This window comes from Octopus sinensis, linkage group LG8, assembly GCF_006345805.1.
Source record: "Octopus sinensis linkage group LG8, ASM634580v1, whole genome shotgun sequence".
Taxonomy (NCBI): domain Eukaryota; kingdom Metazoa; phylum Mollusca; class Cephalopoda; order Octopoda; family Octopodidae; genus Octopus; species Octopus sinensis.
In genome coordinates, this window is record NC_043004.1 from 25,423,877 (window position 1) to 25,451,588 (window position 27,712).

Genomic DNA, 27,712 nt, shown 5'->3' on the forward strand with positions numbered 1-27,712 from the left:
GTGGGGAACTAATGCCACCATCTTGTCCAATTCTTCCTCCAGTATCTTGGCTGCCACTTCCCGGTCGCTCTGCCAGAATTTATTAACCAACTTGTCTTTTAACATAGTGTATTTGTGCATTGCTTGGGTTTAGGTTAAAATGTCCAGCACCCTTGTTGCCATGTCCTTCTCTAATACCACCACTATGTAAGACTATTTTGTTAGGTGTGTAGTTATTTTGCATATGTTAAATTGTGCTCCCACCTGCACAAGCCATAGCTCAGCCCTCTTCAGCCAGAATTGTGGTAGCTTCAGTGCTGTTGTGTGATCACTTGCCATGTTGCTTTGATTTTCTGTTTACTTTGATATGTGAAACAAAAGCTGTTGTTCTTCCGTGGGATCACTAGCTAGCCCGCAGCAAAATTCTTGTCTACAGTTTGTCTGTCATAAATCCTTGGGTGGTACCCTACAATGAAATGATAAATTTATACTGAACCACTGAGAACTTGCCAGGTCCACTTCATTCCCATGAATCATCGTATCCACTGCAACCTCACTACCATTCCACAGCCATTCATCAATGTATGTTCAATTATACCCTTATCACCACTCTATGAATGAATGATCTATGAATGATCCAACGCCATCTCAATAACTTACTCCTGTTAGTCTATGTACAGTCAACAACCACCTCACTACTTCACCACACTTGTTAACATTTGTATGATCAAATACCACCACACTACCAGTCCACTCCCCTTAAGTTATGTATGGCCAACTACCACCTCACTACCACTCACTTACATTATTCCGTGTATAGTTAATTATCCTCTCACTACCACCCTTCTCCCATTAATCTATGTATGGTCAAGTAACGCCACACTTCCACTCAATTCTTGTTAACCTATTTATGGTCAACTACTATACATAATGGAAGTGAGGTGGCTGTTGACCTTACATTAGGATCAAGGGACTTGTCCAGAAAAAGATAACAAATATGATAAGAAATATGTCAAAATATTTAACCCTTTAGCATTTAGATTATTCTGTAAAATGTAAAGCTTATGTATTCACACCATATAAAATTAATCTTGCATCATTTCATGGCTTTGAGATTTCAATGATGTTATTGTTTATTTTTAAAAAGACACAATAAGATAGCTATGAATGACCATATCTGGCCAGTTTGAACATAAAATAGGTAGAATATTTTGGCCAGATAGGGCCGGTTTAAACACTAAAGGGTTAAACCAAAATACATCAGCTGTTGGACATACATCTCTAGATTTTCATGTAAGAGCCGGAAATAGATACCTGTTTCCACTGTTAGCAGAAAATGTTGTTAATCCAATAGTGATGGTTAATTTCCATTTTTTCTTCCTTGCTATATTTGACAATATACTGCTGTGTAACAAATTCTTGAGTATAACATTTTAGAATGAAACATATCTAAATGTAACATATTTCTCTCTCTCTCTCTCTCTCTCTCTCTCTCTCTCTCTCTCTCTCTCTCTCCTCTCTCTCTCTCTCTCTTCTGTCTGTCTCTGTCTGTCTGTCTATCTGTCTATCTGTCTGTCTGTATGTCTGTCTCTCTTCTGTCTGTATGTCTCTTTCTTTTTCTCTTTCTTTCTTCTTTCCTTCCTCCCCCTAACTCCCTCCCTCTCCTTCCTTCCTTCCTTCCTCCCTCCCTTCCTCCCTCTTCATCCCCTTCTTTCCTCTCTTCTTCCTTCCCTTCTTCTTCTTTCTAAACACCATTATTTACCATGTCCTCTTCTCTGTCCTTCAGATTAACAATCCCAACAATTGTGGCAACACCATACTTCATTTTGCAAGTGTTAAGGGCAACACCAACATTATTCTAATGTTATTGAAAGCAGGAGCGAGTGTAACATCAACAGATCAAGATGGCAATACACCTTTACACTGGGCAGCACTAAAGTAAGATCACAACAATTTGTTTTTTATTTTTTTATTATTCACACACACACACACACACACACACACACACACACACACACACACACACACACACACACAAATGTATATGTAAGAGAGTGTGTCTTTATACACACGAACCACACTATGCATGTATATGTCTGTATAAATGTATATGTACTACTATAGTAGCTGCCAAAATGACAGAGTTTATTTGAAAAACATTAGAAGGTGACAGAACCATAAAAACAGAAAAAATACAATGTAGAAAAGGGAAATTATTTGTAAAGAGAGAGAAAGAGAAAGGTATTGTTAAGCTGGTGGTAGATTTAAGAGTGTGTGAAGGTGCATGGCTTAGTGGTTAGGGTATTCAGCTCATGATTGAAAGGTTGTGAGTTCAATTCCTGGCAGCGAATTGTGTCATTGAGCAAAACACTTTATTTCATACAGTTCTATATTTAAGAGATAAGGAAATTATGTATATTATTTACACTTGATGGATATTTGTTGTCATCTTGTTTGTGGTAAATAATGTAAATAATGTATTTTATTTCATGTTGCTCCAGACAACTCTGCTGGCAAAAATTAATAGTATCTGTTATTCAAAGGGCTAGCCTTGTCACAACGTGTGTCACACTGAACCTCCCTGAGAACTATGTTAAGGGTATGCATGACTGTGGAGCGCTCAGCCACTTGTATACTAATTTCATGAGTAGGCTTTTCTATTGATTAGATCAACTGCAACCTCTGTCATTGTAACTGATGGAGTTCCGGATTTAAGTGTAATAAATACCAGAGAAGGAGAGGAACATAGCCATCAATGTGTTAGTGTAAGATCAATTAGGTGAGCTCTATGTCACTCTAATGCTGGGAAGCTATTTGTCACTATGTCTAATTATATCTATTTGTCTATATGTCTGTCTGTTTCATTAAGTGTCTATCTGTCTCTATCTCATCAAACACATGCACATGTATATATATACATATGCACACATACACTAACATACATGTTTGTGTGTGTAGTATATATATAAAAAGTGTAGAAATCCCTTTCAGTCATGAATGACCATGGGATTGTATCTAGAAAGTTCCTCTCTGAGGCACAAGTTCAGGCAAGGTTGTTTTGTGGAAGATCAACAGTTGGCCATGCATACCAGTTTCTCCTCTGCATGCCATCGATGTTGTCCTAGGGAAAGGCAAAAGCTGATACAGCTGATACTGGAGCAATGTGAAATAAAATGTCTTGCTCAAGAACATAAGGCACAGTATAGTATGGAAATCAAACTCACAACGTTACGGTTGTAAGCCCAACACTCTAATCATATAGTTAGATATGCTTGTATAATCTATATACTATTAAAACTTCCTTGCATGCTTGTCTGTAATTTAACACAGCCAAACTGGTGCATAATGGAAAAATACTCTCAAAGTAAGGTACTTCTGAAATGTGAATACAAACAGAATAAAACAAGATTCCCATAAATCAGACCACTAATTCCTGAGATATGTGATTTTTTGGGGTTTGTTTCCACAAATTTAAGCAGTGAAACCTGGAGTTATTACCCTTTACTGTGAATACTTTTATAACTAGCCAAACTGGCACATAATGGGAAAATACACTGAAAGTAAGGTGCCATTGAAATGTGAATAGAAACGGAATAAAACAAGTTTTGCATAAATCAAACCATGGGTTCCCAAGATTTGCGGTTTCTTCAGGCACCTTGAACTATTAGTGACCCAACGGGTCATGGATAGTTCAATATATAATATATACAATTATATCACGACATACTAAATATATATAACCTGACTATTATTTCAGTCTTTGTAATATCTTTATTTTTACCTTCCTCATTCTTTCAGCAACCAACATGAAGTGGTGGCATTGTTGCTATACTATGGAGCTGATGTCAATATTCTCAATAAAAATGGGTGTAGTCCACTCCATGAAGCTATCCTTAAAAACAATATAAAGGTGGTGGAGATGGTACTTAATACAATAAATGTATATAATGCTCAGGTTAGTGAATATATATATATATATATCCACTGTTACTAATATATTGATCTTAGAGAATGTTGTTCAATATTATTATCATCACTGATTAAGTAATACAACACACATCCTGTACAGAGAACTTTATGATAGTCATGATGATGATGAGGATGAGGATGATGGTGGTGGTGGTGGTGGTGGTGGTGGTGGTGGTGGTGGTGAGTTTGTGTGTGTGTGAATACTTACATTCTGCCCTTCACATGATAAAACATTGAACTATGGCCAATGAACACATTTTCTGATAGTTCTATGCTTTTAAAGACAAGCAGAACATAATCTCTCTTACTTGAAAAACAATTAAGGGTTTGTTATACCTTCCATCTCTAAATGTTGTGGTACCACCATGATATTGTGACGGATGGTCTAGATACACTGTACCAGTGTAGTAACAGTAAACAAGATAACGATGCAGCTGTAATAGTGACAATCTCTTCATGAACCAACAATCAATATTCCAAACAAACTAACCAACTGACACCTACCTTCTGACTTCATTGTGAACTCTGCTTGAACGAACACACAAACTTCACTTTGACCACTACTGTTTATAATCACTCAGTCTAGTCTATTTCTTGCAAGGGGACATTGTGACTCTCATCACAACATCTCCCCTTTTGAGATTTCAACTTCTGTAAGAGGTGAAGTTGATATTATTTTTTTATTTTTCCAGCACCTCTCCCTCTCCTTCTTTTTTCTTTTAATTTGATGTCTTTTTCATTTTAGCATTATTTCTAAATGTTCAGTCTGTTTCCTTTTTCAACTGTTGCTTCTACAAGGTTCAATCTCTTTCAGTGCTGGCACCTCAGACATGTTATAGCAGACTTCCATTGGTATTTTCTTTCGTTTTTCATTTTGTCTTGTCTTTAATTAGTTTAGGTATCCCTTATGTTCCCAACATTGTTCTTTAATTATATACATCATGTTTCCTAATCTTTTTGTTACAAAACCATCTTCCTAGCCTTCTTTACTATTTTAGTAATGTTTTGTTCCCTTTTCTGTTTCCTTTAAAGATATTTTTTCATTGCAATAATTTAACGAAGATCGATTTTATTTTCCACCTGAACTTTAACTCTGCCAGAGACTTTCCTGAACTGGTATTCAGATTGGGCATATACCCTCAAGAATTTTGTTAGTACTTTGTCATTATCTACATCATTCCTTGCTTTTTTTAACACTCACTTGAAAATATCAACAAATCTTTCTACCTGCCTGTTTGACCTCAGGTGGTTGGGTGGGGTAAAAATATGCTTTATCATATGTATTTTGCAGAAGTTTTTTAATTCACTACCCATAAATTGTGTCCCATTATCTGATACCAATGTGTCTTGAACACTGTATCAGGCAAATAATTCATACAGGAACTTTATTGTTGTCTTTGTGGTTGGTTTATTGCACCTGCGTACCTCTGGTCACAAATATCTCTGGCCACTTTGTACTGCTATCAACAACGATTAGATAGTATGTGCCATTCACTAGCATTGTCGATATGTACCATGGACCACGGAATATCCATCTCAGGTCACGACTGGTATTTCACTAGTGGTGCTTTGGCTGCTAGCACATGATTTTACACAATTTTCAATTTCCCAGTCCATTGTCAGTCAATATACATAGCTCCTTATTAAGGCTTTCATTCTTAATATTCTTGAGTGTCCACTGTGGAATTCCTGCAATACTACCACTCTTTGGTTGGTACTATCACTCTTTGCACATACATTAAACATCATCGCATAGTGAAAACTTATTTGAATTTGTATTTTCATTTTGCTTATTTTTCAACATTACCTTCTTTCTTGTAATGTAATTATCCTCTGCAGATTTCATTTTTATATCATGCGCTGTCACCAGCAGTTTGTCAATAACATTACACATAGCGTTTTTAATTAATTTTTTTCTTCAATTCAACTGCTGAGTTCTTTTCATTGGTGAGGCAGCCATTAAACTTTTTTCAGTACCAGCTTATTGGGAAATCCCGTAAATCAAATAACTCCAGTCAGTCAGTACAAAACAGACTGGTTGTGTTCTTTACACTGAAAACTTTTGCTTTGCAAGTTTTCCCTTGAAATGTGACATCATTCCACATTTTTCCTACAAAATGTAGTTTGTCACCCATCATGCCACAAGCAGTTTTCAGTTTTTCTTAACATAGGTTTCCCCCTTTTTTTTTTTCCACGTGTTGGTGTTGATTATTGAAATGTCACTACCAGTATCCAGTTGTAATTTAATATTTACTCCATTTACTTTTATGTGTACAAATTTCCTTATTTGGGAGTCGATTTTACTTTCTGCTGAGAGCACTTTAGAATTTTTTGTGTTTGATCTTCATACTTTTGTTCTACATTATGAACACTGTGTCCAAATTTTTGACAACTATAACATTTTTGGTTTTTAAGAGGACAATCTTTTCTGAAATGTAAGCCTCCACATCCGTAACATGGATTAGGACCTGGCATTCTTCTTTGGTTATACTTGGTTGACATATCTGTATTTTTGCGAAATCCTTTCCTTGAATTTTTCTTACATCGTGTTTCAGGTTTACCATCCTTTGACACTTTTCTGCAACAGTCTGCAGAGTTAACTCTTGGTTCATTTGTTCAAGTTTTGAAAGAATTCTTGCCTGTATTTCTGTATCTTCATTTGCTGTAAGGCCTTGTACAAAAATGAGACACTTAAACATCTCAGGAGTAAGTTCTTTAGGTTTAAAACTATCACACATTCTGTTGACAGTTCCTGCATATGTAATAAAGACTTTTTGGGCAAAATGAAATTACAGTGCCACTCATGTTCAGATGAAGCTAATTTACATAATAATAACCTTACTTTTTCTTCGTCCAACCATGTTTTGCAATCATCCTTAAAAATTTCCTTATACATTCTGTAGTACACTGCAAATGTTATACCCTCCTCTGGGTTATAACTGAATTCTTTTATGGAATTCAATAAGCCATCTGGCGAAAACAAACTTACCACATTTTTGGACTTCTTTGCATATAGCTCCAATAATTGTTGTTGTTGAAGTTGTTGCTGTAATAGTTGCTTCTGCAACTCCTGTTACTGTTCTTGTTGTTGCTTTTGCAACTGTATTATAGAAGCTAGTATGTCTTCCATCATTTAACAAATTGTATCATGACCAAATTGTTAAGTAACCTATGTGAGCTTCGCAACCCTCATTGCCAGATGTTGTACCCTCCATCTCCAAATGTCATGGTAACATCACAATGTGATGGATGTTTTAGATACACTGTGCCAGTGTGCCAACAGTAAACAAGATAATGATCCAGCTGTAATAGCAGTGTAATGATCCAACAATCTCTTCATGAACCAACAATCAATATTCCAAACAAACCAACTGACACCTTCCCACTTCACTTTGAACTCAACTTGAACTAATACAAACTTCACTCTGACTGCTACTATTTATAATTGCTCAGTCCAGTCTATTTCTAGCAAGGGGGCATCATGACTCTCATTACAACAGGGTTACAAGGGCATCCAGCTATAAAAACAATGCTTCAATAATATACATTAATCTAATCCATGCTAGCATAGAAAAATAGACATAAAACAAACAAGCAAATGAATGTACATGTATATATGTTTGCAAATTTGTACTTATTTATGTATTTTATGTATGTTTGTAAGCATGCATGCATCCATGTACATATGTATATATATGTATGTATGTCTATATGTATGTACATATGTATGTACGTATGCATGTATGTATGCATGTATACATCTATCTATCTATCTATCTGTCTGTCTGTCTTTCTGTCTGTCTGTCTGTCTGTCTGTCTATCTATCTATCCATCTATCCATCTATCTATCTATCTATCTATCTTATTTTTTTATCCTGTACTTGTTTCAGTCATTAGACTAACTATGCTGGGTACAGCCTTGAGGAATTTTTAGTCGAATGAATCGACTCCAGTATTTATTTATTTTTGAGCCTGGTACTTATTCTATTGGTTTCTTTTGCTGAACTGCTAAGTTACAGAAATGTAAATGCATCAACACTAGTTGTCAAGTGGTGGTGGGGACAAACACAGACACTACCCACACACACACACACACACACACATGTATGATGAGCTTCTTTCAGTTTCTGTCCACCAAATCCACTCACAAGGCTTTGATTAGCTAAAGGCTGTAGTAGAAGAAATTTACTCAAGGTACCACGTAGTGGGACTGAATCTGGAACCATGTGGTTGGGAAGCATGCTTCTTATCACACAGCCACACTGGCACCTGTGTGTGTATGTGTGTGTGCATGTGTTTGTACATGTGTGTGTGTGTGTGTGTGTGTGTGTGTGCATGTATGTGTGTGTTTGCCTGCATGTTTAGATATGCATGCACATATCTGAAAAGATTGTACAACCTCAAATTATCCAAAAAGAACCTCATGGCACTGGGTAACCGAATCTGGAAAATACACGACCAAAACTTTGACTGTAGCTTTAAACAGCAAACTCTCAAAAGAGCAAAGCCATACACAAATGACACAAGGAACTGCAGCTTTTGCATAGCAGAAAAAATGTACATACCACTTAGAACAAATTGCTCCAACAACTGACAACAAGAAAGGAGATATTCACATCAGATGTATTCTGATTAGCAGTACAACACAGACAAAGCTGAACGCATCCACTATTTTATTGTCCTTCTTTCACAATAACCTAATGAATGCAACCAAGACTATGTTGACCTGAGCTGCTACCTTTGGATTTTAATTTTACTTATACTGAAATTTTTTTTTTACAACTTTGATTGACAACAGAACTTTCATAAGGAGCAGAAACTCAGATTTATAAAAGCCAAGGTTTGTGTAAATCAAAACCTTTATCACAATATTGACAAATACTATGTTTTCTTGTGTGTTCTAACATATCATCAATGACCATCATTGCTATTCTCCAAGACATTTTGATGACTGAAATAAGTGAAGAGGCTCTGCTCTTATTCCAAACCATGCCTATTACAGTAGAACCTTGCAGTACAAGTGTACCATTGTATGAGCTGAGGCTTGTGCAAATTTTTGTCTTGAAGTACAACTGGTAATCAACAGTATGAGTGAATTTCATACAAGTGACTGCTATCTGGCACTGAGCTCACATACACTCTCCTAACAAGCACAACCTCCACTCACTCATTTCATGTGTTTAATCTCATGCAACATCCCTACTGTGTTCTTCCCAATGTCTTTTTTTAGTTTTATGCATTTTTTGCTCTTATTTTATGATAATTACTTGTGTTAGCCATAGGTCTTAGAAAGGTTAGTGCAAAGGACAGTGCTGAGAAGAAGAAAAAGCTGATTACGATAGAACTGAAGAAGGAAATCATGGATAAACATGAGAGAGGAGTGCATGTAGTGGACATAGCATGTGAATACAACTGAAGCACATCAACGATCTGCACCATCCTGAAGAAAAAGGACGAGATCAAGGTCATTGCAACAGCAAAGGGTGTCTCCAGGCTCTCTAAGCAATGCACATCTATCCACAAAGACATGGAAAAATTTCTTCTCCTGTAGATCAAAGAAAGGCAACTCACGGGGGATATGATTACCATCATCTGCAAGAAAGCGCTCTATGGGGATTTCCTGAGGCAGAACCCTGGAACATCGACAGAGGAGACATCAGAAGACACATTAAAGGCCAATCATGGGTGGTTTGATAATTTCAAGAAGAGGACTGGTGTTCATAGCATCAGGTATAGAGAAACAACAAGTTCTGACATGATGGCAGCTGAGGATTTTGTGTGTGAATTCCATCAGCTCTTTGTAACCAAGGGGTACATCACACAACAGGTATTCAACTGTGATAAAACTGGCCTTTTTTGGAAAAGAAAATGCCTAGAAAAACCTACATAATTGCAGAGGAAAGACAATGCCAGGCTACAAGCCAATGAAAGATAGGCTAACTCTCACCCTTTGTGCTAGTGCAAGTGGAGACTTTAAGATTAAGCTGCTCCTTGTCTACCATTCAGAAAACCCATGAGCATCCAAGTCACACAAAATCTTGAAAGAGAAGCCTCAGATCATGTGAAGGACAACGTTAAGGCCTGGTCATCAGGCAATTCTTCACTGAGTGTGTCAACCTTGTCTTTGGAGCAGTAGTGAAGAAGTACTTTCTAGAGAACCATCTTCATCTCAAGATTGTCCTTGACAATGCTCCTGCTCACCTTCCTATCCTTGAAGATGATATCCTGGATGAATTTAAATACATAAAACTCCTCTACCTTTCATGCAACACCACCCCTATCTTGCAGCCCAAGGACAAATAGGTGATTTCGAATTTTAAGAAATTGTACACCAAACACCAAAAATACAAATCTAACCCTTCATGACTTTTGGAAAGAGCACTACAACATTGTTAACTGCCTGAAAATCATCAATATGGCCTGGCAGGGTGTAATGAGAAGAAAACTGAATTCTGCATGGTGGAAACTGGTGTAACTACGTGTCTGAAAGAGACTCTGAGGGGTTTGAATCTGAGACACCTATAGTCAAGGAGACAGTGTCTCTTGGGCCACAAAGTTGACATTGGGGACATTAATGATCTCGTTGAGAAACACTCAAGGGAGCTGACAACAGATGAACCCCTGCAGCTTCAAGAGCAGCAGCATTCAGATGCAGTGGAAGACACTGGTTCTCTGGAGGAGAACATTGTAGTGGAGACGGCTATCTCTACAACTGACATAAAGGCAGTATTGGCAAAGTGGCAGTATGTTTCTGAATTTGTAGAAAAATAATCATCCTGGAAAAGTATCTACAGGTCGTGCAACTGCTTTATTATAACTGCATGATTTTTTTTTATCTGGCAGCTAGGTTGCATTGACAGTAATTCATTCAGTTGCTTCCCCTTTTGAAGTTTTATCTTGTGAAGATTGGGCAGCATGTTTTTCTGTGCATCTTCACAGTCCTACAAGCATCAGTCCTCCTCGCATGCAGCTGCAGGAAGAGGTCTGGACTGGAAAACTAGTTATTCATATAAATATTGTAGTCTTTGTCAAACATGACATCAGTTGATGCTAGAGTAGACGCTGGAAGATTCAATCTGTCCTGATCAGTGTAAATTTTGTAATTCCACATGTACCCACAGGCTATGCTAGTTGACTGGCATACTTTATAAACCTTGACTCCAAAGCAGGCACATTTGGTCGGGTTGTATTGTTTGAATTTCAGCCTTCTCTTGAATTTCCATAAACTCTTGTCCATACAAATGTCTTGTGAGGGGACATAAACCATTCTGAAATTTTCAGCCACTTTGTCGATAGGACGTATTTTGTGCAGCCTGTCATCCTGGTTCTTGGCTGAGTTGAAATGTAGATTTTGAAGAAGCATCAAAAATCCATCACCTGGCATCGTTTCCTGAAAGAAAGGTGTTGACATGGTTGGATCCCAATTCAAATATGACGCCAGGGTTAATTTCTTTATGATGCCCATCAGTATCGGCAAGGCAAGCAGAACTTTGGATTTTGTCGCTTGTGGTTGGAAACCAGTTACTGCCATGCCCAGGTCTGATATGCTGGGGATGGTTTTCAGCATAGTCATTCATTTTGTCTGCTATATATTGGAACATTTCATCTGTCAAAAACTCGTGGAAGATTTCCAATGGCAAACTTCCATGTTCAAGGTTTGCCAGGTGTACCAGTAAACTCATGCCATTGGACAAAATTGTCTCTCGCTCACCACAAGACATTCTCTTGTCCAAAGCCATTCACTGCTGCCCGCTGTACCTTTGATTCACTGGAATATCATCATTGCTATTGGAATTATCTGATTCTGAACTAAGAAAATACTCACTCCCTGAGTTATCATCCAAGCCAGAAGAACTGGTGAGGTGATGGAGCTTGGTGTAGCTTGGCATGATGACTGTAAATTAGATGAAACAAGATGCAATGATGAAGTTGACGGCACCAGAGTGGTAGGATGCAACGACCATAAATTCAAGGAAACAGGACATGATGACAAAGTTGACAGAGCAAGAGTGGCAAGACCAGCTTATCGGATTGTAAATATTTACATGAAACATCTAATCAGCCTGTTAGTTGGCTGGTGGACCAGTACTAACTCAGGCAATAGGTTCTAAGTCAGACAGTGTAAAATTATGTTGACTGATTTAAAGCATGTACATTGCAAGTGTAAATTTACAACCATTTTAAAAGGGTTAATGACTCTGCTCTGGTGTATTTTCATAACATTTTGAAAAGCAGGAAAAAGTAGACTTTTCTTGATATGTTACTGACGAAATGACCTGCAAGTGTGAAAAGTGAAGAAAGTTTATCCAAAAAGCTTGAATTAAGTGAAGTGAGGGAGAAAATCCCAAAAATTGTTCTTCTTGAAGTCTTAATGGAAGAAGATTGTCCTTCCAAACAATAATCCTCCTCCTCCTCCCCACTCCATCAACTTCTTTGCACACTAATCATCTCATCTTCAAGGTAATTAAATTAATAAAACCAGTTTATATATTTCTTTTGCATTCTCTTTTAGTATGTTTTTATAATTGTCATTTTCGTTGTAACTGCACCTTTTCTGTTTTAAAACCCATAAAAAATTATTTTTGGGTGGTTTTGAGGGGCTGGAATGGATTAAATATAAAATTGTTTTGCAAAATGAGTAAATCGTAAAACAAATTAAACTCATACTGCAAGGTATCACTGTATTTTCTTATGTACGTGAAACTTGAGTTACTGTTCAAATTTATAAAGTTACTGTATATGAAAATAACTCTGTGTGTGACTTTGTGTGTGTGTGTGTGTGTATCTATACATACACACACACACACACACATACAATCATCACCATCATCATCTATAGGAATTTAAAATTTTAATTACATGACAAATAACCAGTATTTAGAACTGCACAAATACTTCCATATGTCTGAAGTAAAGCTTGTATTGTGTTCTAAGTGTCAATAGACCAAGTTTCATTTGGTTAAGTATTCTTCTGATTAAAGTCACATAAATGCCAAAATGAACAGCTGATTGTTTGGCAATTTCCATAAATATTTTTTATTTATCTACTTTTATTTTCAGGTTCTGTTGAAGCCAACACATGCTTTTCACCAAAAGATTCATCTCAATGAGTACATTCTTTCAAAACCAATTAATCTATACTTTTCTTTTAAAATAACTGATTAATTTTGATTCAAAGTCAATTTTTCACCTTACACACACTTTTTAACCTCACATATTTTGACCTAACATTTTTTAATGAATCAATTTTCAAATATCTGATCTCAAAGTATAGCTGAAGACTGGACCATCATTGCTTAAAAAAATGCATTCAGTTTGGTGGAGAACTGTCTCTACCCCTCCTACTTCCTTATAACCTCATTTCACCTTTTTTATTAATCTAATTTTTTCCCCTTTTTTTGTTACATTGTTTTGGTTTATTACTTTTCCTTTTTACCATTCCCCTTTCTCTACCCACCATTTTAATGTCTTTATTTTTCCAGATCAATCAACAAGATTCTCACAGTAGGACACCTCTATATATGGCATGTGAGGATGGATACCATAACTTAGTTGAATTGTTACTGAAGTCTAATGTTGATGTCAATATGGCTGATAAACATGGTAGAACACCTCTACATATGGCCTGTCGTGGTGGACACACAGAAATAGTACAAATGTTATTGCAGTTTAAAGCCAATGTCAATATGGTGGATGAGTATGGGAAAACACCTTTACATATGGCCTGTAGTGAAGGATACTCTGCCACAGTTTTAGTCTTATTGCAATTTAAATCTGACATTAATGTGGTAGATAACTGTTATAACACACCTTTACATATGGCCTGTCTTAGAGGACATCACAATACAGTAGAGGTGTTATTGCAGTCTAAAGCTGATATTAATGTGGAGGATAGATATGGCAGAAGCCCTCTACATGTGGCCTGTTTTAGTGGACACTCTAGCACTGTAGAGGTGTTACTAAAATTTACAGCTGATGTCAATATAAAAAATAAGTATAATAATACACCTCTACATTTGGCCTGTTATGGAAAACACTCTGGTATAGTAGAGATTTTATTGAAGTCTACAGCTGATGTCAAAGTGGTGAATAACAAAGGTGATACACCGTTACATGTGGCCTGTGGTAATGGTGGAGATGCAGACACAGTGAAAATATTGTTGCAACATAAACCTGATGTTAATTTGAAGAATAAATATAATAGCACACCTCTACATCTGGCAGTTCTACAGTAAGTTCAAGAACAGATCAAGAATCTTGACATCTGTTTCTTTTATCTTTGGTTTTTCTGTTTCAAATAATATTTGTTTTCATTGAGTCGTTAATGTTGTCTCTCCACAGGTTATCAACGACTCATAACACTACTTCATTAAGTAATTATCATCATCACCACCACTACCACCACCACTATCACAATCATCATCATCACCATCATCTTCATCATCACCTTTACCATCAGTGAGATTTGAGGAAATTTGCCACCAAACCTCAGGATAACACCTCTGCTAATTAAATTAGCATGTAATAGCTCTTTTATTATAATAATAATAATAATAATAATAATAATAATAATAATAATAATAGTAATAGTAATAATAATAATAATAATAATAATAATAATAATAATAATAATAATAATAAACAGAAAGGTTTATCATCGCAGCCCAAGATCAATGCTTACCTACAAGAAGCTACCAGGCCAACATATTAAAGAACGGTAGCTTCCCAACATGTGTATGTTGGGACAAAATGAAACCAATGAGCATGTTGTCTCCATGTGCAGTCTTCTTGCGCCTACAGAGTATCTCAACAGGCATGATAGAGCTGCACAATATATTCACTGGGTAATTTGCAAAAACCTGGACCTCCCCCATGATAAAAACTGGTGGGAACACAAACCACCGACAGTGCTTGAAAATGATCACATCTCACTCCTCTGGAACTTCACCATTCAAACTGACAGAAAGATAGATGCAAATAGGCCAGACATCATATTGAAAGACTTCAGACAAAAATCATGCCTCCTCATTGATATGACTGTCCTAATTGATATAAACATATCTGTCAAGACCTACCAAAAACTGAGCAAATATAAAGATCTTGAAATCGAAATTAGCAAAATGTGGAACCTGAAGACTAAAACAATACCTGTTGTCATAGGTGCCCTAGGAATGATAGCAAAAGGGGTTGATTGCTACCTAGCTCAGATACCAGGAAACCCCAAAATGGCAGAAATTCAAAAGATAGTGCTCATGGGAACTGCCCATATCCTACATAAAATAGTCTATGTAATTTCAAATTTTAAAACAAACACATAATTTTCTTATGGTTTCTTAAAGATTCTCTAAAACAACACTATGTACAAAGCCAAATATATGGCACCCTAGGCATAACACTAACATGAACTTCTAACTTGTTGTCTCTTGAGGTCCCTGGGTGAGACTTGGAGCCAACTTGTACAAATGTAAAGCAAAAGTCAAACATAGAATAATAACAACAACAACAACAACAACAACAAAGAGTATAAATCAAGATATGACAGAGTTGGTCAATAGCTACATTGGATAATGTGTTGGCATTATAAAATCAAAACTGCTGACAAATGGTTCAGGCACCACCCTGAGGCTGTAACTGAGGGAGAAAATGTAACTATTCTTTGGGACTTCCCAGATGTACAGACCAGACCATCAAAGCAAATAAACCAGATATTGTTGTGAAAGACTAAAACAATAAAGTCAGTTTATTGATTAACATAAGCGTACCCTGTGACCATAATATCTCAGCAAAAGAATTTGATAAACTCAGAAAATATAAAGATTTGCTAATCAAAATCGAGATGTGGCATCTCAAGATGGTTACAATACCAGTGGTTGTAGGAGCGCTTGGAATGATCAAAAAAAGAACTGAAAATTATTTAAGAATGATCCCTGGTTTACCATCCATGCAGGAAGTGCAAAAGATTGTCTTAACTAATATGTCACATGTACTGAGAAGAGCATTGTTGCTGTGACTTTTCTTTCTTTTTTCCCTTTATTTTCTTTGTTTACTTTTTTTCTCTCTGCCTTTCTTCCCTTTCTTCTCTATCACATAAATTTGTAAATGAACAATCTGGTGAGTTTATTTTAATGGCCTACCAATGTATACAATGAGTTTCTCTGGTGTAGGTGTAAGGAAGACAGTGTGTAATTTTGGTATTTCTATTTCCTTAAGAACCAGTGAGATATCCTTCAGACCTCCTTAACATGAATGACAAGGGGCTTATAGAAAGTATAAACATCACAAAGAGGCTGTCTCCTTGGAATATGCCTTTGCAATACTGTATTCTATCAGTGATAATACAGTCACTCTTTGTGTTTAATTTCAAGATGGTGGCCCACGATGAAGACAGGTCAGCTATGGCTTTGACTATGTTCACTGGAACTTTAGCAAGTTGAAGGGTTTCTAGCATCCATAAGTGGAGAATAGAGTCAAAGGCTTTCTTGTAGTCTAGCCATATTGAAACCAGATTCCTGCTACGCTGTCACACCTCTGACATCACAGTTTTGTTGATTAACAATTGCTCAGCACATCTCCAGATTTATTTCTAGCTGCTTGTTCTGCTGTAATGATGGAATTGGTTTCACAATGGTCCTGGAGGAAGAAGTTTAAACATGCTGTATACATCTTATACATTAAGTTCTGGCATGCAACTGGCCAGCAGTTTTTTGCCATGTGGGTGGACCTGCATTTGGGGGTCAATTTTTTCTCTGCCAGAGCTAACCAGTGTGGTGTGCTATTGTTCCTAATGAGAGCTTGCTGTATGTATGTATGTATGTATGTATGTATGTATGTATGTATGTATGTATGTATGTATTAATGCAACAGAAACAATTGTTGGCTTTATAATGTGAGAATCTATAATAAAGATGTAATTTTCTCTAGACGTATTTTTTGTTGTCAAATACTTTGAATTTCTCAAAATTCTGTGAAAGGATATTTGGATTTATCTGTCATGCATAAGGATGCATCTGGCATCTATATTCTACTTACATTTACTGGTGTATGATTGTTGAACATTGATGACCAAATTCTTTTAATACTCAATGCTTTATTGACATCGGCCAGAACTTTTTTCTTTCTTACATATATATATCATACTTCTGTTGTATCATATATACATTCCTATATAGTTCATGTGTGTATATATATTCATGTGTTGCTTAGATGTGTGTATTGAGGTCGTTATCGATGGAATTTGCTTTTATTCACTTATATTCATTGAAATCATTAAATTATAACATTGTTATTAATTACCCCAATGTCTATGGTATTTGTATATTTTATTTTTACTTTTCTCTTTCTACTGTTTCAGGAACAATTATGATGTGGTGGCATTGATACTATCCCAGGTTAGTGAACACATACACACACACACACACATATGTATATATGTGTGTATTGGTATGTGTGTATGTGTGTGTGTGTTGTTGTTGTTGTTGGTGGTGGTGGTAGTGGTGCTGCTGCTGTACACTACCAGAATTGGATACTTTGGTATATCTGTGTTGTGAGTTCAACTGTCAATAATATAATGGAATTACTCCCCATTTGTAAAAATATTGACTTTGTTTCTAGTCAACAGGCTCTGCCATTTTTTATTGGTTTCAGTGTTAACCAATATTGTAGATATTGATACAACAGTCAATTCAATTTTGGTATTGGTTCAACTACTATCATTATTTAATTTAAGTAATATGAAAGTGATGTTGTGGTTATTTGACCATTAGCAACAATAGTGAACTCAGGACAAAACTGCCATAAAATGGTTCCATCTGGAGGTCTTTGCTCTCCATAAAGCAGACTTTAGAGATTTATCATGTCTCTAACTCTCACCCATTGCAAGTTATAGGGGGACCTATGAAGGTTGACTTCACTGACAACATCATATGTACTTGATCAATTTAATCAATTACACTGGTCCACAAAATGAAACTTTTTTAATCATCAGAGTTTCTGATTGACTTTTCTGGGTTAATTTTTGATGCTGATTACGAATCTGAAGTCTAGTTTCCTCTATCAGGTCACATTTTCATGTTAATGATGCCTGCTGTTTTAACTTATAGGATACGTAAAGCATGTCTATATAAAGTATATTGAATACAAGATACAATAATTTCATGGTTTTTTATTGTACAAAATTTAAATCATTGTGTACAAATAAGTTAGAATGCACTAAAATGCATAACAACTTAAAATCTTTGGGATTTGGACTTTCTATGGTGTTTTGTCTCAGGTTCATCCCTGTATAACATCCAAGAGTAGTCAGCTAACATTACTGCATTCCAAAATCCTTGATATCATTGTTCTATTGATGCAATATCTTGATGAAAGCATTCCCCTTGCTCATCAGATACTGCTCCAAGTTTCTCTACAAAAGAGTCCAGATTTGAATCAAGGAAATGGACTTTTAGTGACATCCAACAGCCCAATGCAGCGTAAGAGTCTAGAAGACATTTCACTCCATTTCTAAACTCTAAAGATCTCTTGTTGCCTAGGAAATTTTCACAGAGCCATTTGAAGGATTCCCAGGCTTTAAGCTCAATTTCATCCAGTGCTATGAGGAAGTGGTTGTCCTTCAGGAGTTCTTTTATCTGTGGACCTATGAATATGCCCTCCTTCAGTTTCGCCTTGGTGATTTTTTGAAATTTGGCCTTCACATATTCAAAACCTTTTGAGCTTTTCCTGGTATCTTCACAAATTGTTTCATGAGGCCAAGCTTTATGTGAAGAGGGGGAAGAAGAACATTTTCTGGGTTTAAAAGTGGCTTATTCTGGATGCCAGAAACTCCCAGCTCATATGATTTTTGCAAAGGCCACTCTGATTGCACATAGTGCTTGTTAGTTGCCTGACTGTCCCACAGGCATAAAAAGCAACAATATTTCGTTAACCCAGATTGCATTCCCATCAACATTCCAATCACCTTCAAGTCTCCATATATTTTCCAGCCGTAGTTTGTATACTTTATGGCATTGAGGAGTACTTGCATGTTTTCATAACACTCCTTCATGTGCACTGAATGTCCTATGGGAATGGATGGTTCCTTATTGCTGTTGTGTAGTAGTACTGCCTTGAGGCCTCTCTTCGATGAATCAATGAATAAGCACCATTCAGCTGGAACATGCTCTTGGAGCAAACAGCGAAATAACTCATCAGTGTTATTACTGAAACGAAGTGGTCCATCAACAGAAAAGCATGAAGTCAGATACCTATTTCTCTTCCTGAAATGAGTAATACAAACATCTTTCTTAAGCAGACACTTTTCTTATAGGCAAGATGCTAATAGGTCAGCTTTATCCTTCAACAATGACATGTCCCTAACTAAATCATTTAACTCTCCTTGAGAAAATGTCTGTGGTATGTCTTCATTTTCAATCGTGCAATCTGCATCCACTTCAGTGTTTTCCACAGCAGTAGTATTTTCTTCAGGAAATACATCTTCATCAGACATCTAAAGGCCATTTTCTGGTGGTATTGGAATAGGAAGATCATCATCGTTGTGTGGTACTGGTCTTCTTGCTGATTCCAAGTTGGGATACACAATCTTATGCTTGGTCTTTATAGTAAACCCACATATATTAACGTTGCAGAAATAACAGTTCATGAAATGATCCTTTGGCTCTCTCCATATCATAGGTATTGCAAACGGCATTGCTCTCTTCCTCTTATTTAGCAAATCATTTTAGTGCATTTGAACAAGCTGAGCAGATGATGTGCAAGGCCCAACTCTTATCTTGATCCTTGAGAGAGCAGCCAAAGTATAACTGGTAGATCTTCTTGATTTCACTTGTGATAGAACGTTGCTGAGCTTTGGTGGTAAATGAACCACAAACATGACAAAATATATCAGGACTGTTCTTGCAAAGCCTTGACATCCTGAGTAGAATTTGATGATGATGATGACTTGGCACCTTAAACAGAAGGTAAAATTTATGAAAAGGAAAGATTATGAAAACATAAAATTACAAAATTAATACAAATAGTTATAACACAGAAGTCAGAATTTACCTGTATAAGACGTTTACCAGTAGCGATACTGCTGATGGGAGTTATACACCTCTCTTATCTCATCAGAAAACTGTGTCTGATAGAAGGAAACCGATTACATTTTTGAAATCTGCGGACAAAACTACATATAAAACACCATATAATATCCCTGATGAGAATTGGCTATTGACTAGGTAATTACCCAGTAGAAGATAGTAATGACAAAACAATAGTCACCGTAAATTTTGTATTCATTTTCACAATTTTTCTTTTTAACTCTACACAGGACCAAATACAAATGGATATTAAGGACTGTTGCCAACAGACGCCATTTCTTCTATCTCTCTCTGAAGGCCATCTTGGAATGGTTCATATGTTCGTATCAAAAGGGGCAGATGTCAATGCAGTTGATAAAGATGGTAATAACTGTCTTCATCATGTATTGAAAAGAAAGTTATTTCACTCTGAAAGTGAAGAGATGGATGTCCTAAATGAGGTAAGTTTTAAAATCGTAAGAGAGAGAGGGAAAGAAACAGATGTTACTTGTCATGCCTCGCTTCACACCAATTAATCCCTTTGTCCATTACCATCAAGTAATCCAGTCTCTCCTAATAACTCTAGTTACATTATGTAATTCACAATATTCTTTCTTTCCACCCTCAAAAACATGACTCCACTGTTAATGAAGGTAACCCATCCAGGATGCTGGTCATATAAACACAACCATCAGAGTGGTTTTGTTTATATGAGTGGGAAGAGACCTATTGAAAAGAGGAGGTATTCCAAAATAACAAAGATACAAGCTGAAGAAGGTGTGTGTGTGTGTGTGAGAGAGAGAGAGAGACATGTTAGACAACCTTTATAGTGCTGATGCCATAATAACGAAATTCAGTACATTCTACAAAGAATTTTGACTGAAGCAGTTCTCTATCACACTTCTTCTACCACATATCCCTACCCTAACATCTCAACTACCTCACCAGACATTCCTCTTTGCTTTCTTGCTGCTACTGTTAATGAGATTGTTTAATGATGACTGTAGGTTAATCATACCAGACACCATTGCTACTATGTGCAGTAGTATAAACATGATGCTGTATTAATAGTAATGTTCATACAGAATTATCAGATCTACAGTACTACATGATTCCTTGGCTGTGCTTTTATAACAGGTGACTTCAATATTCATGTTGGACAACAACAGGAGAGCTTCCAAAGTGTACATGATTGCTGTGGGTATGATGCAAAGAATGACAAGAGACCAGGGCTCCTGGAATCAGGCACGGCAAATGACTTATTTACAACACTAACTTCAGAACCAGCCAACCACCTAATCATCTGTGAATATTGTGAACATAAAGCTAGATAGACTTCATTCTCACAAAAAACAGGATAGATATATGGTTGTGACTATATAGCGGCTGTCATTGGCTGTTCAAGTCTGTGTTGTTAAATGGAAAAACAGTTAGTATGAATCACCATAAGACATTTTTGTGTATAAATATATTGTTTATTCTGTGTCCACCTTTTCTGGTGGCAGCATGTAGTAAGATACAAAAACATATGTGTTTACATACAAAGAAAGTTTTGAATTTTGAAAGAAGTAACATATAATATTTGTATTATAGTATGTATGCGTGTGTGTAATGAGAACAATCATTTTGAGAATGTGTGTGTACTAAAATATCTTTGTTTATGAACCATATATCGTGTGTTGAGGTAAATAGACATATGAGTCACAAGTGGGAGAAAAAACTGAGAGAAAAACTGTGTCAGAGGAATCAGATATTTGTAAAATGGAAGACTGTGATGGCATGGACATATGCTATGAGTGGATGGTGCCTGGGAAAGAGTAAGATCTAGAAAGACATGAGATGAAGGGATAAAAACTGATATCAGAATGCTGAACCATTACAAAAGGGATGGCAAAGGATCACATTTTGTACAGGAGAAAACCCACACTCTCAGGTAAGCATGGCAGAGAGTTAGAATGAAATCTCAGAGGGCTGATGTTCTAGGAAGGACTGGACATAGTAATTAATGTGAGGCCTAGGGAGTTGAACACAGTCTAGGATGTCTGTACATACAGCAGTACCATCCTAGGTATTAGAGCAATATCCCATTGTAGACTTCACCAGAGCTTTAACAGAGTATCAATAATTGCTGGGGCCTGAAGTATTTTCTGGTCAGAATAGAATATTGCTATGTTAAAGATGTGCATTTCTCAGGTGAAATCCACAATGACAGTGAGCCCCCAAAACTGGAAGCTCTATCTAAGCACTGATCATGATTAATGGGTGATTCTTTTTTTGAAGAGAAAGTCCTGACCACAGAAGTGGGATTGAAGGGACTGTGGACAAATCTACCTATGATCTCATCAAGCGGTTCTCAGTTTCTGGGGAAAAGAGAACTAGAGTTCTTAAGACACTAGGAGAAGCAGCTCAGCAGAGTTCCAGAACAAGGCGGAATGGAAGTGAGTTTCAGAAGACATAGTATAGCCTATGTTCAAATGGCATCTCACGCTGATCTGGTTATGACATCCAAGATATCTTGATTTTGGGATGCCTTAACCATCCAGGAAGTCATAATGCAGGCAACCTTTAACCTTGGTTGGTAATCTACCTAGGAGAAGGAAATCTCCAGAATAAAACCCGAGGCCTGGAAGTTCCTGGTTTTGTTAATTTTCATGTCACACCGGTGAAAGTCTTCTTGGGTCAATAGGTGAGGGTAGTGCAGTGCAAGCTACACCCACTGAAAATTATTCATCTGCACAGCTACTTCCTGTACTTCAAATCTTAGCAAAATCATTTAATTGGTTGGTTGGAAGAAACTTAAAAATGCACTTGTAACTTACTCTAAAATGTCTCAAACAAATTCAGTAAATGGCAAAAAAGGCTTGGGAATGTCAAGGGAACAGGTTTGGCTCAGCAGGTGTCCCAGTGCATCACAGGTTGGACCCAGTCATCATCCTGCCACTGTGGTCAAACAATCTTCAAGAAAAAGTAAAAATAAACATCCTTTGAATTTTGGTTGTTGGAATGTGGGCACACTTCTTGATGGTAATTTCAAGAAAAGGCCAGAAAGGCGTACTGCACTTATTGCGTGTAAGCTTAAGAAATATTCCCTTGGTATAGTTGCGCTCTCTGAAACTAGTCACTCTGGTGAGGGTCAAGTAAATTAACCTATTTATGGATATACTAACTTTTGGAGAGGCCTACCTAAGGGTCAGCGTAGAGAGTCTGATGTTGGGTTTGCTTTCAAGAATACATTAGTATCTTTTATTGCAGAGCTTCCAAGTAGTATATCTGAGCGGATCATGTCATGCCATATTAAACTGGCAAAAAGTAGGTTTCTTACTGTTGCCAGTATTTATGTACCAACAATATCCCATTCTGATGAAACTGTAGGACAGTTTGATAATGATGAAGCACAATTATTGGGGAAAGTACCAATTTATGACAAGTCGGTCATATTGGGAGATTTCAATGCAAGAGTTGGAAAGGACTATGTTTCATGGTCTGTTTTAGGTCGACATGGGTTTGGAAAATGCAATAAAAAATGGAGTAGCTTTTTTGACGTTTTGTACTGAGAATAATTTAGTTGTCATTAACACTCTATTTAAGCAGAAAAATAAATATAAAACCGCCTGGATGCACCCAAGATCTAAGCACTGGCATGTCATAGATTATATTCTGATCAGAAAATGTGATATGAAAGACATTTCTAGCGTTCGGGCCATGTGAGGGACAGAGAGCTGGACTGACCATCATCAAGTGTGTGGAAAAATAGATTTTTCGATAATGCTTAAAAATCGACAGTCTGGTCCTAAGGTACCCAAAAAGCTAAATGATGCAAACTTTAAATCATCAAGCAACTTGCAAAGATTCCACGATACTATAGAAAGTATCAATCTTGACCCAAACAATCTATGGGAAGATTTCAAAATAAAAGTACTTCAGGCTGCATGTTCATCAGTGGGATTTAAATCACATAAGTCCAGTGACTGGTTTTCAGATAGATCAGCAGAAATTCATGATCTACTTTTAGAAAAACAAAACTTAGGCAACACACTTCTTTCTTAGTCCTTGAACCCCAACTCAAACGAGGCTTACAGAAAGCTGAAAGGGAAAGTGTAGACTGCTCTAAGGAAAATTAAACAGGAATGGTGGAATATTAGAGCAAAAGGTACACAAGAAGCAGCTGACAGAAATGATGCCAAGGGTTTGGACTCTTATCTTAAGGAGGTATATGGCCCAAAATAGCTCCAGTGAGAACAGCAAATGGGTGTTTTCTTCTGACTGACACCACTTCAATTCATAAGCGTTGGGTAAAACATTTTTCTGCACCTTTAACAGACCATCATCCGTTGACATGAGGACAATAGAAAAAATTGAACACCTTCCAGTTATAAAAGAGATGGCATTTGAACCAACTCTAAATGACACTTATTTAGCTGTGAATAAGCTGAATAACAATAAGTCTCCAGGGTCTGATGGAATCTGTGCAGAAGTCTTGAAATATGGAGGTGATAAAATGTTTGAACTCTTAAATATATTAATTTGTCACTGTTGGAGAAACTGAGAAGGTGCCTCAAGACTAGATTGATGCCATTTTAGTCTCCTTGTATAAATCAGGGCTAAAGGATCTCTGTGGTAATTTTCGTGGGACTTTGCTCTTGTCTGTGGTTGGAAAGGTACTTGCCCACATTTTGTTAGAACATTTAAATACTCTTATAGTTCCAAATATGGTATCTGAGTCTCAGTGTGGTTTTCGTTCCGCCAGGAATTGTATCTTTACTGTCAGACAATTACAAGAAAAGTGCATTGAACAGAATCTTGCTCTATACCATTGCTTTGTTGATTTGAGCAAAGCATTCAATACTATTAATCGAAATGCTCTGTGGCTAATTCTAAGGAAAATAGGTTGCCCAGAAAAATTTGTAAACATGATCAGGGCTTTACATCAAGATATGATAGCTAAAGTTAATTTTGGTGTTAGGCTCTCAGAATTTGCTGTGGAAAATGGAGTAAAGTAAGGAGACCTTTGCTGTTGTGTTGTCACATGCTTTTCAAAACTCTGAGTAGGGTATTTGCATAAAATATCAAACAACAGGGAATGTTTTAATCTGAGCAGACTGAAATTCAAAATGAAGGTTTTTATTTCACTCATTAGGGAACTTTTGTACACTGACGATTGTGATCTTGTCAGTCATTCTGAAACAAATCTGCAATCTCTTGTATCTGCATTTGACTCAGCTTGTGATAATTTTGGCTTGACCATCGACTTGAAAAAACAATTGTAATGCATCAACCTGCATGTGGTGCTGTTTGTAACCCCACTAAAATTTTTGTTACAGTTAAGTTACTTGAGGTTGTCAATTTGTTCAACTACCTTGGAAACTCTGTTCAAAATTATGGAAATCTTGATAAAGAAATACAGCTGTGAATTCAAAGGGCAGAAAAAACATTTGGTGGCTTGGAGTCATGCATTTGGTGTTGGCGACATATAAATAAGAATACAAAGCTGGCTCTTTACAAATCATTGTCTTACCGTTCTTGTTGTATTCCTGTGAAACTTGGAATTGTTATGGAAGGCATTTTAAATTGTTAGAACAATTCCACCAAAAATGCCTTCATCGCATTTTAAAAATTAAATGGAGTTCTTTTACTCTAAACACAGATGTCCTTGCATCTGCATGCACCACCTCAATTAAAGCTATGATTTTAAGGAACCAATTGAGATGGTATGGCCATATTGTTTGAATGGCAGATGAACAGCTGGCAGAGGGGAAATGCTATCGGTGTAAACCTAAAAACAGGTTCAAGGACGGCATAAGGACTACTATGAAGTCACTTGAAATGGTTCCAGAAGATATAGAAACCCTTGCTTCAGATCAAGTTGGATGGCGAACAAAGGTGTGCAGTGGAAGCATTTGAAGAAGCCAGGATAATGCAAGTAAGACTCAAAAGAAGATCTAAGGAAGAATGTAACCCATACCATGCTGGTATGGGTTGGACAGTTTGACTGGGGACTGACAAGCCAAGAGGCCTCACTAGGCTCCAATCTGATCTGGCAATGTTCTACTACAGGATACCTTTCCTAACGCCAACTACTCCAAGAGTGTAGTGGGTGCTTTTTACGTGCCACTGTCACAGGAGCCAGTCAGATGGCACTGGCATCGGCCATGTTCGGATGGTGCTTTTTATGTGCTACCGATATAGGAGCCAGTTGGGGCAGTGGGGCTGGCATCAACCACGTTATATAGTACATAAACTATATATGTGTGTGTGTATACACACATACGTGCACCCACACACACACCCACACACACACACCTATATATATACTCTTTTACTTGTTTCAGTCATTTGACTGCGGCCATGCTGGAGCACCGCCTTTAGTCAAGCAAATCAACCCTGGGACTTATTCTTTGGAAGCCCAGTACTTATTCTATCGGTCTCTTTTGCCGAACCGCTAAGTGACGGGGACGTAAACACACCAGCATCGGTTGTCAAGCAATGCTAGGGGGACAAATACAGACACACAAAAACACACACGCATACATATATATATATACATATATCCAACAGGCTTCTTTCAGTTTCCGTCTACCAAATCCACTCACAAGGCATTGGTCGGCCCGGGGCTATAGCAGAAGACACTTTCCCAAGATGCCACGCAGTGGGACTGAACCTGGAACCATGTGGTTGGTTAGCAAGCTACTTACCACACAGCCACTATTTTTTTTCTAAATATATATATATATATATAGATAGATAGATAGATAGATAGATATAGATAGATAGATAGATAGATAGATAGATAGATAGATAGATAGATAGATAGATAGATAGATAGAATTTACCCATTGGAGGAATTTACAGTCATAGATGTTAAATACTAATCGATGTGGTTAACTGTAACCTGGAACATAACTGATAGCCAGCACACTATCCACCCAGATGATATATCCCTCCAAACTCACAGTAATATATATATATATATATATATATATATATAAGTTATTTTGAACTGCTACAAGTTCAAAATAACTTTAAAAATATTCTTCAGTCAGAAGATAAATTCTAATACCTTAATGTTCTTAAAATTCAAATCGACATCTCTGTCTATATATCTACCCTCTTTATAATGTTATCAATCAATATGAAAATATGTATTAATGGAAACCCTCTATAAATGGCTGATGGTTGCTCAACATTTTAAAACTGTTGTAATAACTTACAATGTTTAAGTAAAATGAGGTAGCGTGAAACGATCGTACCAAATTACCGAAGATATTCTTGTTGCTTATTTTGATTATAATCACCCCATGGATTTATATGAATAACACCATGCAAAATTCTGGTGCATCTAACTTAAGTACCATATTCATTTGAATCTAAATTTTGCTGAACTTATAATATATATATATCATATATCATATATATAATATATATATATATATTGGCCTGGTGCAGCCTTCGGGCTTCCCGGACCCCAGTTGAACCGTCCAACCCATGCTAGCATGGAAAGCGGACGTTAAACGATGATGATGATGATGACATACGTAAGCAGGCAAACAGCTAGGCAGGCAGGCAAGCAGGCAGGTAGGTAGGTAGGTAGGTAGGTAGGTAGGTAGGTAAGTAGGTAGGTAGGCACACATATAAACAATATATACATGCACAGTGCTTCAAGGAGTCAGATCAGCTGCAATGGGTGGGTCTTCTCGAGTTTCTTGTATCAC

The 27,712-nt window shown here is 36.9% G+C and overlaps 1 protein-coding gene across 2 annotated transcripts in view; it reads left to right on the plus strand.

The window, feature by feature from the left end:
- Window positions 1–27,712, plus strand: part of LOC115215030 (ankyrin repeat, PH and SEC7 domain containing protein secG-like) — a 50,751-nt gene that overhangs the window by 10,940 nt on the left and 12,099 nt on the right. For both annotated transcript variants that reach the window (XM_029784159.2, XM_036505285.1), the window contains exons 3-7: window positions 1,766–1,917; window positions 3,778–3,934; window positions 13,431–14,179; window positions 17,300–17,336; window positions 20,255–20,464. In XM_029784159.2, coding sequence (XP_029640019.1) covers window positions 1,766–1,917; window positions 3,778–3,934; window positions 13,431–14,179; window positions 17,300–17,336; window positions 20,255–20,464 — 1,305 coding nt within the window. The remainder of the gene's footprint in view (window positions 1–1,765; window positions 1,918–3,777; window positions 3,935–13,430; window positions 14,180–17,299; window positions 17,337–20,254; window positions 20,465–27,712) is intronic.